The sequence below is a fragment of the Delphinus delphis genome, chromosome 8 (genome assembly GCF_949987515.2).
Source record: "Delphinus delphis chromosome 8, mDelDel1.2, whole genome shotgun sequence".
NCBI lineage: Eukaryota > Metazoa > Chordata > Mammalia > Artiodactyla > Delphinidae > Delphinus > Delphinus delphis.
Window position 1 is genome coordinate 58,250,605 of NC_082690.1, and position 18,160 is coordinate 58,268,764.

The window sequence follows — 18,160 nt, forward strand, 5'->3', positions numbered from 1 at the left end:
GCGTCCGGAGACTGTGCTCCACAACGGGAGAGGCCACAACAGTTAGAGGCCCGCGTACCGCAAAAAATAAATAAATAAATAAAAATGTATATATATCCTCCCTGAGCCTCAATTCCTCTGTAGCAGGTTACCTCTCTTTTTCCTCCATCTTCCCGTCAAATTTCCTGGAAAGTTGTCCCTATCTGCTATCTTCCTTATATCCCGATCTACCCAGTTGACCAGAAGCTGGTTGCTCCACTGAAACTGCTGTTACCAAGGCCATCACTTTGCAGTTCCTGTTTTACTCAGCTTCTCAGCAAGGTTTGATATTGTCAACCAGTCCCTCCTTCTTGAAACTCTCTTCTTAGTTTTTAGAACTCCAGACACTCTCATGATTTTCCTCTTATTTCTGGCTGCTCCCTCTTAGGTCCCTCTTTTCTGCCCACCCCTTAAAAAACAGCTGTCACTTAAATAGTGCTTACTGTGTGCCAAGCACTGTTCTAAGTGCTTTACATATATTAATTCATTTAAACCTCTACAACCCTGAGGCTGATACTAATTTTATTAGTTTCATTTCACTGATGAGGAAACTCAAGCAGAGAGGTTAAATAATTTGCCCAAGAGGTTACACTGCTAGTAACTGTGCCTAGAGTTTAATAACTTTCTGCCCTTCTTTCAGTCTATGCATTCTCTCTGCATGACTGTATCTACTGCTGTAGCCCAATTAATTATCTATTTTCTCTGATTCCAAAATCTCTCTCTTTACCCTCAGATTTCTCTCCTTAGCTCTAGACTCCCCTATCTATTGCAAAGGACACCTCCACTTGGACTCCCCACAGGGTACTAAAACTCAACATGTCCAAAGCCAATTCATCATTTTTCCCTTCTCCCAAAGCCTGCTCCTCCTCATATGTTCCTCTTCTTAGTGATGGTACCATTATCCATCCAGCAATTCAAGCCAGAAACACGGCCATCATCCTTAACACCATGAACCCCGCCCCCATCCCCACCATACACACTCTCCTGGTCCCTAACCACTACTACACCATCCAGGTTTTGATGGTATGGCCCTTTAACCTCTGTACCTCTCCATTTCCAACACCACTACTATGCTTCAGGTAACTATCATCTCCACCTTGAATCACTGCAACAGTTCTCCTTCCTGATGGCCTTGCCTTCAGATTATTCCCTTCAGATCCATTTTCACCATCATAGAGTGATATTTTTATGATGCAATTCTCATCATTTCAATCATCTGCTTCAAAATCTTCAGTGGCTCCCCTGTGCCCTTGGAATAAAGCCTCAACTCTTTATCCTAGTAGTCAAGCATAGAGTCTGATTCCTTGCATCATTATTTTCTGCCTCTCACTCTAATTTCCAGCCGTAGAAAACTACTGTGGTTCTGCACAAGCACCACGTGTTCTCTCAGCCTTGTCCTTACTCTCCCATTTCCCTCTGACTGGCTACTTCTACTAGGCCTTCAGGCCTCAACTTCAATGCCGTACCCTTCAAGAAGCCACCTCTGTCTTGACTCCTCACTCCACCCCAACCAAAAAGGGGGGATGAGTGTCCCCCAATATCCTCCCACACTCTTATTCATATTGTAGCACTGTCACACTATACTGTAATTGCCTCCCATAGGATCATCAAGCAGGTAATGGACCATATTCACTCTATAGTATGTGGCATGTCACACATACTCATCAGATCTTTGTTGAATTAATTCAAATTATTCTGCTTAGTACCTATCAAAGTAGTAGGTGTTCACTATATGTCTGGGGATCTGGCCTGAACCTTCCATACAAAGTAGGCGTTTGACCAAAGCTCAAAAGAGTTTAAGTAACTTGTCCAAAGCTCCTGGGCCATGAGCAACAAAGCCAAAAATCAAGCCCATGATCATCAATTTCCAAAACCCATGTGCATTATAGTCCACCTCCTCCCTGTGCTGTGAAAGATACAAAAGATGAACAAGATCTGATCCTGGCTGTGGAAGATCAACTGATTTTGGATGGAAGGTAGAGGAATATTAAATTAGGAACAGTTTTTTGAAGGATAACATTTGAACTGGCTCTTGACAGATGGGTAGGATTTAGACAAGCAGAGACTGGGGTAAAGGAGTAATGAGGGGGCCCAACAAACAACATTTCTGGTAGTAGTGACAGGATAAATACATGAGAAATAGATTTATGGGGAGTCTACTGAGGTTTTCAGTATGGGTTGTAGCTGCTATTTTTCACCTTATGATGCACTAATAAAACCAGGCATGTGTCTTACTGCAAGATAAATGGGGTTTTACTAGACTTGGCGTTCACTCTTAAGAGGCAGCCACTGTGTAAACATCTTACAAAATCAATTCGTAAAGAAGCCCACAAGAAACATTAAGGAGCTCACTTGCTGCAGTTCTGCAAGTTGCTTTTAAGGATGTCATAGTCGGTATTGAACAGAGGCCCACTGTCCTTTAGCATGGCTTTCTGGATGCTGTACACATGTACACTGGCAGTCACAGCTAGCTTGGACTTCACTGCTACAAGTCAACAGGAAAAGCAGTCTGTTAATACACAAACTTCATAGCATGTGGGGAGTTTAACAAGAAACCCTTCTGCATTAAAACCATTTGTAATCTGTGGTGGTCCAAAAAGCTCTAAAAGGCCAAACAGTATTATATACAGTATGATATCAACTCTTCTGTCTGTGACAAGGACATTATGAAAGGTAGGTGGTGGTGAGTCAGTTCTAAGTACAGTACTGTGAAGGCATCACTCATCCAGTGGACACTCAGTAAATATTAATGAATAATTGATGATACTATGATGTGGGTTTTTTTTCCCCCCAGTCAGGGAAGAATCTTATACTCTAGCATATAAACATAGCAACTGAGGAATAAGTAATTTCTGAGAAGTCTCGCTTATATAATTCAATTTTAGTTTACAAAAAGAAACTCTATATAACAAAAATACTACTAACCAGATGAGTCTGCAGAGGAAATACAGAAAAGAACATCACAAGAACAAATTTTAGGTTCCATGAAGGAAGGGACCATGCCTAACTTGTTCCAAGTCTCTAGTGCCTAGCACAGAGCTTGACACAGAGTAGATACTCACTATGTATCTACTGAATGAATAAATCTACCACTGTGGGAATTCAGAAAGAAAATATTGGACATTTCCACCATTTTAAATACCTCAAAGTTAATTTATAAGAAAACAACTCCACTGGTAGGCATCTTTATATACGAAGTACAACACTGCAGGTTTTGTCTTGAGACATAATCCAAGATCATGTGGCTGACTATTACAAAATTCCTTTGAATTGGGTATTAAAAAATAGAACAGTAGCATTAATAGTCTTGAAATGGGTAGACGAATTTAATTTAGAAGTTATACTAAGTTCTTCTGACTTCAGAAAAGCATTCTTTAATTTTCTTCCTAAAAAAACTGTTATGGAATACAACACAATATTTAGAGACCATTGTCTTTTGACAGTTGATGAGGTGTTCCATATGGTATTCATAATAGTTTTTTACATGTCTGTCATAGTTTTGAAATCCCATGATAAAAGTGCTTTATTAATGTCAGCAGCCATTGGCCTTAAAAATGGGAAATTAGTGTAGTATCATATTTTAACATGTTTCAGAAATTACTAATAAAAAGAATACATGGCTCTCCAGTAAAACAGCTAAATGTATATGAGATGTTAATGACACTGATGCCATAAGAGAAAAAACTTGGGCTTCCCTGGTGGCGCAGTGGTTGAGAATCTGCCTGCCAATGCAGGGGACACAGGTTCGAGCCCTGGTCTGGGAAGATCCCACATGCCCCAGAGCAACTAGGCCCGTGAGCCACAACTACTGAGCCTGCGCGTCTGGAGCTTGTGCTCCACAACAAGAGAGGCTGCGACAGTGAGAGGCCCGCACACCGCGATGAAGAGTGGCCCCCGCTCGCCGCAACTAGAGAAAGCCCACACACAGAAACTTAGACCTAACACAGCCAAAAATAAATAAATAAATTTATTTTTTTAAAAAAAGGAAAAATTTGCTAGATCGCTATAATACTTACCTTCCAATTTATCTTCTCTCACTACTGCAACCTTGTGGCACTGTAACAAAATAACACTTCATTGGTATTTAAAGTAGTACAACTTGCGATTTTAACGTTTCCTTGCCAAAAATTCATTTGCACTTGGATATGAAATCAGCAACATTAGGTACCCCTGAAAATGTATGTTACAGTTTAATAAAGTCAGACTCATTTTTAACTTGCTTACTTTGAAACTTCTCAATCAGGTTAAGGAAAGTGAGAGAGTGTAGATATCAGTACCAAAAACCCCCCCAAAACTCAAAAAAACACAGCAGCTCAAACTAGGAAAAGAGGAAAAAGAGGAAAAGAGGACTTTTTACTAAGTAATGTAATGAGAATTACTGTATAATCATATGGAACCAGATAAAAATTGGATCTCTCACACCATACAAAAAAAATAAATTCTAAATGGATCAGAGATCTAAATGTAAAGAATGAAACATATATATATATAGTACACACAGGAAGAAAATATGGGTGAATTCTTCTATAATCTAATATAACCTGAGAATGAGGAAGTTTCTTGACTATAATTCAAAATCCAGAAGTAACTGAAATAATCCATAAAAACTAAAAAATCATTTTTGGATGATGAAAAAAAAACTTTAAGCAACATAAAAAGACAAATGGTAAAGTGGGAAAAATATCTGCAACTTACATCACAAAGGGTTAATATATAGTTTCTAAAATAGAGAAAATAAAGACTAACTATCCTTTTGAAAATCGGCAAGAGGTATGAAGAAACAGTTCACAGAGGAGAAATGCAGATGACCCTTGAAACAGGACCACATGTGCTGTGTAGAAACAGATGCTCTCCTACATTGCTGGTAGCAATGAAAAATGGAGAGGTATTTGGCAATACCCAACAAAGTTTATATATATCCTACTTCTAGGAACGTAATCTTAAAACACACTGGCAAAAACATACAAAACACATATACACTGAGCTATTCACTGCAGCACTATATGTAATAGCCAAAGACTGTAAATAACTCAAATAACTATCAATAAGGGACTGCTGAATAAACTAAGGTATCTCTATCAATGTAGGAGCATGTGGCTGTAATAGGGAAAGAGAAACATTTCTATAACTGCAACAGAGTGATGCTCGGGATAACCTAGAAACCTTAAACTGTTTTCAGTCATCATATGGTTAGTAAAATTGTTGGGTTTGCTTTTCTAAATCTCATATATTTGGCTAAAGCAAATAAATATTTATTTTAATGTTAGGAACAACCAAAATTCACAACATAAGAAAAAAGAACAATATAAAATCAAGTAAGTTTTTAAAAAATATAATTATAAATTTGAACTGGGAATTTGACGTGTCTTCATAATGCATTTTCTCTTAAAAAAAGCATTCTTAAAAATGTCATGTTCTGCAAAATTGTACAATAAAAATTACAGAGCTTATGAGAAAAAGAGCATTAGAAACTAATCACTCAAACCTATGTAATAGGAGCCCTAAAAACAATAATTGGTACCCTCAGGAGAAAATATCGCAGCCCAGACAGTTCACTGTGACTAAACGCTGCCTTAGGGGATATTAGAAATGCATTAAAACAACGCAGTGGAAATGCCAGTGCTAAAACAACGTAAACCAGAGTACAGCTATGGTTCAGGGGGATCCTATTAAAGGGGACACAGGAGTTGAGTTCAGCATCCATAATCCCAGAGCCTGGCTGGGGGCAAGCCTCTAGAGCTTTTTATCAGTTAAAGAAAAAGGGAAAACATAGCTAGTTGATGAGAGAAAGTTCTTCTTTATAGAAACATTCCAGCCAATAAATCCAGAAGGAATGACAGAATTAGAACATCACTATTTTGTAACTCCTAGTGAATTAATGATCTAGGCAATGATAAAAATCAATCTCAGCTAAAATCATTAGATGAAAAGCTAATGGGGGACCTAATAAAGAATGGATCAAGTAATAACCTCTAAAAGAATCAACCAAACATTTCGTTGAAATTTTCAAAAATTCTCTGGAAGACTCTCCAGGATGAGATTAGAAGGAGGCTTTTACTTTCTATGTATTATCAAGCATTTTTTACAATAATGATCGTTGGAAAAATAGAAATTATTCGTATGCTTAAAAACCCATACAAAGCCTATGTATCTTTTTTTCTTTCTAGAAACACTTAAATTGGGCTTCCCTGGTGGCACAGTGGTTGAGAGCCCGCCTGCCGATGCAGGGGACACGGGTTCATGCCCCGGTCCGGGAAGATCCCACATGCCGCGGAGCGGCTGGGCCCATGAGCCATGGCCGCTGAGCCTGCGCGTCTGGAGCCTGTGCCCCGCAACGGGAGAGGCCACAACAGTGAGAGGCCCGTGTACCGCAAAAAAAAAAAAAAAAAAAAACTTAAAAAAGAAATGAGAAAGAATAAGAACAAAACCTGACATTATGCTTAACAATCTGCCTTTTCTTAGCCTGGCTCTCTTAAAAGAAAAAACCATGGATAAGCATCCACACTTGGTCAGTAATTAATTCTACAGGGTTCCACAGGGCAGGGCTCTAAAATTCTCACAACCACTTCAACCACAGGAACCCTACTCTTAATATATTTTATATTTTAGGATTCCAAGATTTCATTTGATAAAGCGTTCTGCTGCTTTAAAAAAAGGTGGGCAAAAAAAAAAAAAAAAGCTGGGCAGAATTTAAATGCCCTCTTAAACTTAGAAACAGAAGGCTTTGTACAAGCAAACCACAGCACAGAAGTTTTTAATTGATCATGGGTTACACATCTTTTTGAAAAATGGTCTCAAAAAAATGCACTGAGGAACACAATTTGAATGTACTTTCAAGGGTTCACCCAAGAATCCCTTGAACCCTAAAGACCATGCAAGAATCTGAAATTAAGAACCTCTATCATATGGGTTAGAATAAAAATCTACAACTTTATCTTAAAACATAAATTCTTAACCTTGGACCCTTGTTCAAAAGATCTGTGAACACTGAAAATTTCATGAATATGTCAACATATGCATTTTTCTTTCAGATTCTCAAGGAATCAGTGACCAAAAAAAGAATAGAAACCACTGCTTTCAAGGTACACAGTGATTCCCAGGTCAAGAATTGACTATGACTAAATGGAAGGCTTTGACTAAACTCAAGAAAGAGACAGAGGGAGCTGATTAACCCTGGAAACAAAAGAAGGCATCCAGATGCAAACTTTGGCAGAATCCATTCAAGGGCCATACAGGGAGAGGATTCTGGTCAGGTTTATTTCTGAGAGCAAATGAATCAGGTGTGCTTAATCTGGTTTCAGATACATAATGACATCTGATTCCATCTACACTTGCAAATATCTTAATTAACATCTGGCTGGCCAAACAGCTTACCAACAAGAACAGAATATGCTAGTCAGAGAATATAAGGATCTGATACCCCTAGCAGTTTTGCTTCTCCTTGTAAATTACTAAATCGCCATTCCAGTTTTGAATCTCACATGCTTGGGACTCTATTGATACAAGACAAATCCAGTCAGTATTTTGATAAATCTGGCTTCTGAATTTATGAACCTTAGGGAAAGTCAAAAGGGAAGAGGAAAACATTATCAGTGGATCCCTGAGAAGGAGTCTTGATCCTTGGGCTAAATTCTCTATGGGAGCAAAAGAACCTTCAGGTAAGAGGTTTGGGAAGTAAGAACAGAGGAGGTGTGCCTCAGTTTGGGGAAGGAAGCAAAAGAGGAGGAATTATCAAAGTTCCAAGGATCAGTCTAGTACGGGAGAAGGAATGGAGTTATCTCAGCAGAGTTTCTGGGACGAAAGCTCAGATTAAAATCAAGTTCACTTAAAAAAAAAAAATTGTACTTGCTGAACACCTGAGTTTGTGGCTTGACATTTGAACGGGCTGAAAATTAACCACCATTGTCTCCAATACACCTTCAAATGGAAGAAAGAGGAATAAGAGAAGCAGTTCCGAATGTCTTGTTGCCTAGGAAAATTGCACAATAATGATAGTCTCTGTATCACAGCCGAGATAGTAGCCAAACTTCTCAAGAGTTTTAGGTTTAGTCTAAAAACCCAAAATAATCACCATCTTCAAGCAGCTTTTTAAAATTTCCATAATACTGAATCTTGTTTTTGCCCTGTGTTGTGTTATATAACACTATTTATAGCTCAAACACATTTAAACTCATAATAAGATTCTGAGAACTTACGGAATGTCCATTCTGAATGAGACTGCCAGACACTAAATAAGTGACATGCAGTTGGGCTCCTGAATTTTCCTTTCGCTTCCTTTCAACATAATCATACAGCATCCTGTTACAAACAAAAGGCACAAGTAAGTCATTAGTAAAAGTTTACCTCATCAACTCTTAATTCATGACTTAAAAGTTAGATATATTAAATCTGACAGTCCATCAAATATTCTACAGAATATTTTTGCTCTGTCCCTGGACAGAGAGTTAAAATAAGATGAATGGAACATAGGGGTTGGGGTCAACTTGTATTGAGCTGGCACAGTGACTAGGCAACTGAAATAAAAGAAATCTAATAATTGGTCAAGTGGGACTGAGCCTGCACTAAAAGAGGCAATGACATATAATGGACAGAATAATCAATCAAGGATAAGTTCAGTCACTATCTAGCCATTTGATCCTGGATAAATTAATTAGTTTTTCTAGGCCTCTTTCTATCCTGAGGTATAATTTGGGAGGGCTGTACAAGATTGGCAATCCTCTGTTAATCTGGGATTCCTGTGGCCATCCATAACCCTCCATCCTGGACTTCCATGGTGGTCCAGTGGTTAAGACTTTGTGCTTCCAATGCAGGGGGTGCAGGTTCGATCCCTGGTCGGGGAACTAAGATCCTACATGCCTCGCGGCACGGCCAAAAAGAAAAAAAAAAAAAAAGAAAGAAAGAAAAGAAAGAACGTAAGCCTCCATCCCTCAAAACTGTAAGCAAAATGTAGGTGTTTTTTGGCAGGGAAAGAGGGGAGAGGGTGGAGATGGTTCAAGGTTTTCAACAGATTTGCAAAAGGATTACTCCAGAACGTTAAGAACCACTATGTAGATGATTGTAAGTGTACAGCTCTGAAGTTCCAATTTTATGATCATTCAGAATCGATGCTGTTTCAAAACTGCAAATGTAACAGCTTACTCACACTGTCCAGTATTCATTAACCTGAGACTGCCAAACACTCAATATAGAAATAACGTTGCTTTTATAACATTTCCTAAATTCACTTTTATCCTTATGATCCACTTAATATCAGAAGCTGATTCCCCTCAATAACTTACAGTTTAACAAAAACATCAACCAAGAGACATCATTTGTGTCGTTTATTTCAAGAAACATTTACCGAGCCTCTATGACATGTCCCGAGCCTCTATGACATGTCATACTTCTGGCAAGAATAAGGGAAACTCAACCTACACTGTTGACTACTCTCTTAGCTTCCTTGATCCAATGCCTCACTGAGTCTCCTGCCACCTCTCTAACTGCCTCTGATCCATTTCCTGCACAGACTTGACTACATACTCCTTTTCTGTACTGCTGGGGCTGTCTTCAGCTATCTTTTCTCTATATATATTAGAGTGACCAATGATCTGGGTTTGCCTGGATCTGAGGGGTTTCCTGACATGGACTTTTAGTTCTAAAACCAACAGTCCAGGGCACACCAGGATGATTGGTCACCTTACTAAATCTTCTCCTTGATCCATTTCATTCATCCCCATGGCTTCAATTACTCCCAACAACAATATCATCTGCTCAAACCACCCAAGCCAGAAATCTGGGAGTCGTTATCCCTCACTTTTCCCAGTCCGGTGAGTTGCCAAATCTTGTCCGTTTTCCATCCCAAGTAATTCTTGACTCCATGCCCTCCAAATATCTTGACTGGACTATTTCAATTCCAAGTGTCAATGCCTTCCTCACACCACCTTCCCATTCATTATCCACAAGGCTGCCAAGGTGAAGTTTTAAAAATGCAAATCAAGTCATTCGGTCAGCAAAACCTTAATGAGTGGCTACTTCATGCTCTATGCCTTGGGGATAGAGCAGAGAACAAAGCAATCAAAGTTTCTACCCATTCAGAGTTTGCACTGCAGAAAAGGGAGATACAATAAACAAACAAGTAAATATATGTCAGATGGTAGTAAATCTATGGGGGGAAAAAAAGATTAGGAGAATAGAGAGTGCCTGAGAAGTTTTGCTATTTTATATGATTAGGGAAGACTCCTTCCCTGCAGGAAGTTACAGAGCCGCCAATGTGAATATCTCAGGGAAGAATGTTCCAGGCAGAAAGTACAGCAAATCCAAAGGTTCTGAGGCAAGAATGTAAGCAAGGTGCAAGGAACGGAAAAGAGGTGAGTGTGCTGAATAAGGAAGAAGGGAAGAAGAGAGCCAAGCACCAGACATGTAGGGCTTTGTGGCTCTATGTAGGAAGGAAGTCCTCAGAAGGTTTAGAGCAGAAACAACATGATCTCATCTTTTAGGAGGATTCCTGACTGCTGTGTGGCGAATATACTGTTAAGGGGCAAGGAAGGAAGCAGGGAGACCACTTACAAGGCTACTGCAATCATCTAGGCTAGAGATGATGGTGGCTCAGACTACAGTGGTAGCAATGGAGACAGTAATCAGTGGATGAATTCTGGGGACATCTTAAAGGGAGAAACAACAGGATTTGCTGATGGACTGACTGTGGGGTATGAGAGAAAAAGAAATCAAAGATGACTGGATTAAGCAACTCAAAGAATAAAGCTGTCATTCACTGAGATAGAGAAAAGCAGGAGAAGGAGGCGATGCGGGAGAAATTAGGAGTTAAGTTTTGGGGCATGTTAAATCTGAGATACCTATTAGTCATTAAGTGCTGTTAAGAAGTAGCTGATTATTCTTAGCTGAAGTATTATTCCTTGTTCAAAAGTTTTCAGTAGCACCCCATCCCCTAAGGAGCAACTCCACAGGTCTATCAGTGACATGTAAGACATTTCTTGTTCTGAATCTCTCACCATTCTCCCACACTCACACAATTTTCAGCCTTATGAAATATTCTGCAGTTCCCCTGGCTCTTCTGTATGCCCCTCCTTCTGCCTAGAATGTTCTTCTCAGACTTCATCCACCTAATTCCTTATCAAGATAGCAGCTCAGTTATCACCTCCTATGTGAAGCCTTCCCTAACACCACTAGGCCAGCAGGGCACCCTTGCCGTCTAAGTTCTAACAGGACCTAGCCCATATCTGTTATTATAGTTACCACACCGTATTCCAATTACTTAGTTTATGTATCTGACATCCCCACTAGACTATACACATCTTGAGGGAAAAAACCCAACATTTTTGTTGATTCCTCTATCTTGTTCTCTTTAGTGTGTCCTTCCATGCAGCAATTATGTTAGGAAAGATGAGGAACACAGAGTCATGAACGTTTTGGTTTATTTATGCTAGTTAGGACCATGCTAGCAGAAGAAATGGTAGGAAGGGACCATGCCCAAGATGTTTTGAGCTTGCTGGCGAAACACGCTGTCATTTATCAACAATTCAGTCTTGCTTGTATCATCATAGTCACTGTCCTCTGTGCACTTATCTCCCCAAATCAGGCCCAGTTCTCTTTTATATTAACGAGATGGTCAGAACTGCACAAACTCTTAGAAAAATTTCTGCATACCTTTTGAATCTCTAAGACATGTTCATCTAATTTGATTATGCCAAACACCTTACCAACAAAACACGCAAAGTATTCTTAAATATGACTAACAATGCATATCACTTCTTACAAGATGCACTTCCTACACACATGATTAACTATACCTTCGCATCTTCTCATCCTTCCTGATCAGTTCCACCCATAATTTTCCCATAGGATGAATACAGTGTATACCTATATTGTCTTCCCTAATCTAATTCCTTCACAGCATTTTTATAACCTGAAATTATCTTGTTTAAGTCAATGATGGGAAGGGTCTTGTCTGTCAAGTTTGCTGTTTTATGACAGAGCCTAAAATAATGCTAAAAACTGAAAAAATATTTCTTTATTGCATCCAAGCAAATAGTAACAACCATGCCCAGTCACTGCCCTCAGTGCCAACAGTGAAACTTTAAATGCTCTCACTATAGTTAAAAGAAAAAAGGGTGACCTAACCTTGCACCTAAAGCAATTAGAGAAAGAAGAACAAAAAACCCCAAAGTTAGCAAGGAAAGAAATCATAAAAATCAGATCAGAAATAAATGAAAAAGAAATGAAGGAAACGATAGCAAAGATCAATTAAAAAAAAAAAAAGGGTGACAGGACACTCTAAGTCTCAGTTTTCTCATCTGTTAAAAAAGGTTGATAGGGACTTCCCTGGTGGTGCAGTGGTTAAGAATCCGCCTGCCAATGCAGGGGACATGGGTTCAAGCCTGGTCCAGGAAGATCGCACATGCCATGGAGCAACTAAGCTCATGCGCCACAACTACTGAGGCTGCGATCTAAAGCCAGCAAGCCACAACTACTGAAGCCTACACGCCTAGAGCCCATGCTCAGCAACAAGAGAAGCCACCACAATGAGAACCCCGTGCACTGCAACGAAGAGCAGCCCCCACTCGCAACAGCTAGAGAAAGCCCGCGTGCAGCAATGAAGACCCAATGCAGCCAAAAATAAATAAATAAAATAAATAAATTTAAAAATAGAAAAATAATTTATTGCTAAAAAATGCTAACTATCGGGTTTCCCTGGTGGCGCAGTGGTTGAGAGTCCACCTGCCGATGCAGAGGACACACGTTCGTGCCCCGGGTCCGGGAGGATCCCACATGCTGCGGAGCGGCTGGGCCCGTGAGCCATGGCCGCTGAGCCTGCGCGTCCGGAGCCTGTGCGCCGCGACTGGAGAGGCCACGACAGTGAGAGGTCTGCGTACCGTAAAAAAAAAAAAAAAAGTTTTAACTATCATCTGAGCCTTCAGCAAGTCATAATCCTTTTGTTGGTGGAGGGTTTGAAACATGATGAGCATTACCAATATGTGACACAGAGACAACAAATAAGCAAATGCTATTGAAAAATTGGCACCCACAGACTTTGTCAACACAGGGTTGCCACAAACCTTCAATTTGTAAAAACAAAAACAAAAACAAACAAAAAAACGCGGTATCTGCGAAGTGCAGTAAAGTGAAGCACAGCAAAATGAGGTAAGCCTATACACATTTTAGGGCTTCACTTATAAATAAGCTTGGACCAACACAGTGTATTCTTATTGTGAGGACTGAAGCATTTTTAGTATAATTAGCACAAGATACATAAAAATGTTAAATAAAGTGATAATTATTGATTTAAGAGCTAAAACTACAGAACTCTCAGAAGAAAACACAGAAGTACATCTTCATGGTTTACTTGGGTTAGGCAAAGCCTTCTTAGATACTATATAAAAAGCACAGGCAACAAAAGAAAAAAAAAAACTGAACTCCATCATCAATAATAAGAACTCTTACGCTTCAAAGGGCACCATCAAGGAAGTGCAAAGAAATCATTATCTGATCAGGGACTTGTCTCTAGAATATATAAAGAACTCTTACAACTCAATAATAAAAAGACAAACACAATGGAAAAAATGGGCAAAGGATCTGAATAGCTATTTCTCCAAAGAAGATACACAAATGACTAATAAGCACATGAAAAGATGATCAATGTCATTAGCCATTACAAAAATGCAAATCAAAACCATAATGATACTGCTTCACACCCACCAGGATGGCTAAAATTTAAAAAGACAGATAACAGAAAGGGTTGACAAGAATGCTGAGAAATCAAAACCCTCATACCTTGGTGGTGGGATTGTAAAATAGCATAGCCACTTTGAAAAATAGTTCCTCAGCTCCTCGAAATGCTACATATGACCCAGAAATTCCAATCGTAGGTGTATACTAAGAGAACTGAAAATACATGTCCACACAAAAACTTGTACACAAATGTTCATAGTAGCATTATTCATAACACGCCAAATGTGGAAAAAACCTAAATGTCCATCAACTGATGAATGGATAAACGACATGCTATATATCCATATGTTATAGGTTGAATTGTGTCCCCCCAAAAAAGATATGTTGAAGTCCTAACCACCAGTACCTCAGAGTATGACCTTATTTGGAAATAGGGTCTTTGCAGATGTAATAAGTTAACATGAAGTCATACTGGAGTAGGGTGGGCTCCTCATCTACTATGACTGGTATTCTTTTTTTTTTTTTTTAATGGTATCAACTGCTTTTTATTGAGCACATATTAAGTACTTTCCATAAAATTCATTCTGCACCCTGACCTTAGAAGCTACATGTTTTTATTATTCCCATTTTTCAAACAGAGACAGAAGCTCAGAACCTAAGAGTGGTGACTCAAGTGGGTAACTCAGCTAAATGAGTGGATTCTGATTCTGGATGCATGGCCTCCAAAGCCAGTGTTTGTAACCCTAAGGCTCCTGTACCTCGAACTCTGCTCTGCTGGCATTGGCTGGAGGGAGCCAGGATGAGCCTCTAAGGGTTAGGCCTTCCAAACAGGAGCCACCAAGCCTGGTGTCTCATCTGTCTCCCAGTTTAGCCTAACTGGTATCCTTATAAGATGGCTATGTGAAGATACAGACACACAAGGAGAATGCCATGTGCTATGAAGGCAGATACTGGGGTTATGCAGCTACAAGCCAAAGAATGCCAAACATTGCTAGCAAACCACCAGAAGCTAGGAAGAATCAAAGAAGAATTTTTCTCTACAGGTTTGAGAAGGAGCATGGCCCTGCCAACATCTTAATTTTGGACTTCTAGCCTCCAGAACTGAGACAATAAATTTCTGTTGTTTTAAGCCATGCAGTTTGTAGTATTCTGTTATGGCAGCCCTAGAGAACTAATATACTATATAATGGAATATTATTCAACCATAAAAAGGAATGAAGTACTGATACATGCTACAACATGGACGAACCTTGAAAATATTATGCTAAGTGCAGGAAACCAGACACACAAGATTACTTATTATTAATAAGTAATCTTAAGTATTAATAAGTATTAATAATTACTTATGATTCCATTTATATGAAATGTTCAGGATAGGCAAATCTATAGATGGAGAGTGTATTAGTGGTTGCCTAGTGCTTGGGGGGTGGGGGGAGAAGAATGATGAGGGACTACTAACAGATACAGGGTTTCTTTTGGGGGGTGATTAAAATGTTCTGAAATTAATTATAGTGCTAACTGAACAACTCTGTAAATATATTAAAAATCACTGAATTGTACATTTTAAATGGGTGAATTGTATGGTATATGAAACATATGTAAATAAAGCTGTTTTTAAAAAAAATAATTATGAAAGAAAGTAACAGGGTGCATGACAGAGAGACAGGAGTAGGGACACCTGAAATAGAGCATTAGGGAAGAGTTGCTATATAAGTAATGTGTGAAATTTGAGCTGAAACCTGAACAATGAGGACAGCTGTGAGAAGAGCATTCCAGGCAGAGGGAATGGTACAAATTTCCTTGAGTGAGAATGGGCTTGAGACATCTGAGGAACAGAAAGGCAAATATGGCTAGAGTATAAGTGACGTAGAGAGTGGTATGGGATGAAACTGGTAGACAGGCAGGGGCTAGACAGCATATTAATTCCATAAAAATTATAGGAAATAATTCCATAAAAATTATAGCTACAGTAAAATTGCAGGCAAGTTTATTTCATCTCCAGTCCTCAATATGCACCTTTAATCTCAATAGGCTTATATAGTAACAGTTACCTCATTTCATATTTAAACATCTATAACCATAACAAATAATTACTCTTATGGGTGTCTAATCCTAAAGTTACCTAAACCTGTTAGGTTTGGGCCAGGACTGGTCTCAGCAATGGCAATCTCATATAGTCAAAATCAGTCCGAACCCATCCCTGGGCCAAGAGTTTCAGGTCTTGAAGGCATAAACATCACAGTCAAAATTAAACTCCTAGATCTGCCAAACAGCAACCCAAATCAAGCCAAATCAACCCATTCTAGAGATCAGGGATTTTTTTTAAGACTCACAGAATGTTCCTATGACTCAAGGAATAGGGAAAAACCAAACCACCTTTAGGAATAAAGCAAACAAAATGAGTATTTAACTCAATATATGTGCTCTCAGCCTGTTCACCAATTCCTACCCATTGGACATAGACAACACCTGCACATTTTCAGGTGAAGAAGTTAATTCAAAAAGCCTGCCCCTTCCATTTTGGCCCCAAGTTGGACTACAAGTTTCAGCAAGGAAAGGTGACAGGGCAAAATTCAAGAAGGGCAATGCTCTGTGTCATCCTGAACACTCCCTTTTTAGTTTCACTTAAATAGTTCTACCCTGTCTTATACTGTTACACAGCCTGTGTCAAACACCTGTTGACCTCATTATGGAAGTTATTTCAATGACACCCAGAGATGGGCCTAAGGAGCACATGTGAAAATGTAATGAAGATAAGATAACAGACATATAAATCTGAGATGTAAACAGAATTGGCTAGCCCATTTAATATATCAGAAATAACAAAGTGATGTTAACCAGAGGGCAAGGCTACAAATAAATCCAGTAAACATATCACCACACATTTGTATACAAGTCCACCTATCTCCTAAATAATAGACAAAAGCATTAAAGGTAGTAAAAAAAGGTATTCATTCCCATTCCCCCTCAGGGTGGGTGGGGTGTGGGTTCTAACCTAGAGACTATCTGTAAAGCTAACAGAGCAAAAGAAAACAAATAAAACCAAAAATTCCAATCAGATTAAAATTAGTAATAAATTGTACTTACTGTTTGGCCTGATTAACATGAACTCCTAGTGTATAGCTCAGCCATTTGTATGTCACCTGCAAGAAGAAGCAGTTTTTTTTAATGTTTTATTAGATGACTCCAGAGTGCAGGTCAGTCCCAAGGGCTCCTAAAGATTCTTACTCTTAGAGGATTAAGCCTTATAAATTACATTAGATGCCACCCCAGTTTTGCCAAGAACCATCCACCTAGGCAAGTAGGACTCAGATATTTATCTTACAAATACTAAGAAGTTTGTATCACAGATTAATGCAAGAATCTAAAAAGAAAGGCTGAATATACATAGAAAAAAATCTCATTTTTCTCACACTCCTTGTTTTACTAAGGCCCTTTTTTTCACATTCTGTCCTTTTTTGGGGCCACCACCAAAAACTATCCTCAAACTCACCCAGAAGCTAGGTTACTTTGGAGTGTATAACTCAGAAACTTCTGAGGAAAGTTGCAGCCATACAAACATTAAAGGGCACAGGTGGTAAAGGGGTCAGGGAATGAGTGAAGTTGTTGAATACTGTATCAAGAGATTAGACGGGAAACTATTGGCATCAAGCTTTGATCTTCCTTCCATCCTTCGTTGAACTCTCCTGTCATTTGCCACTTCCTTATAACCTGTCACCCACCTCTCAAAGTCTTCCAATTCTAAACGCTGAGTTTCCAATAATTAGAAGACTTATATAGGTTAGGCAAAGGCAGTGTGATGTAGAGGAAAGCACTAGCAAAAGAGACAGACCTAGGCTGGAAAACTGATTATCCCTTACTAACCACAAATAAATTATTTGGTCCCTCTGCTTCAACTGCCTTTTCTAGGGATACTTCCACCGACCTCTAGGTGGGTCACGGTAGAGACTAAACGCAATGTGTATCCAAAGCTCACAGTAGGCACTCAGTCATCACGATTTGCGAAGCACTCTCATATCCATCGTTTCACTTGATCTTTACTCCAACCCTATGAGGCAGGCCAAGCCTGTATCAATACCAAACTTCCAGGAGGAGGAAACCAACTGACGGCCGGAAGGTTAAACAACATGTCACTTAACCCGGTCAAAACACAGCTTCCTCAACTGTAAACTTGAGACTTCAAACGCCAACCACGTCGTCAGACAGGTGTAGAGACGCCTTAGAAACATTATCAACCAATGTTCCTCCCCCCCCCGGCCCCGCCCCAGACCTCCGGGGCCCCGGGCCTGTGCACAGAACCCAGCACGCCCACCCGAAGGACGCGGATTTGCGCGCAGGCCACAGGTCCTCGCCGGCGAGTTATCGCTCGCCCTGGGGCACCAGGCGTGGGGACCGTCTCCCCTGGGCCAGTTCCCACGCGGCACACGCAGAGGCATCAAGGCCCCCGCTGCCCTCGCTGGGCACAGGACCCCAGTCG

General features: G+C 39.7%; 1 protein-coding gene across 2 annotated transcripts in view; it reads right to left on the minus strand.

Moving 5' to 3' along the window:
• The window catches only part of POLD3 (DNA polymerase delta 3, accessory subunit), a 41,515-nt gene that overhangs the window by 23,094 nt on the left and 261 nt on the right, over window positions 1-18,160 (minus strand). For both annotated transcript variants that reach the window (XR_009520279.1, XM_060017263.1), the window contains exons 2-5: window positions 16,771-16,826; window positions 8,214-8,316; window positions 4,035-4,074; window positions 2,371-2,503 (exon numbers count right to left, since the gene is read on the minus strand). Coding sequence is in view for 1 of the 2 variants with exons in the window: in XM_060017263.1 (XP_059873246.1) it covers window positions 2,371-2,503; window positions 4,035-4,074; window positions 8,214-8,316; window positions 16,771-16,826 (332 nt within the window). In the remaining variant the exon portion in view is untranslated. The remainder of the gene's footprint in view (window positions 1-2,370; window positions 2,504-4,034; window positions 4,075-8,213; window positions 8,317-16,770; window positions 16,827-18,160) is intronic.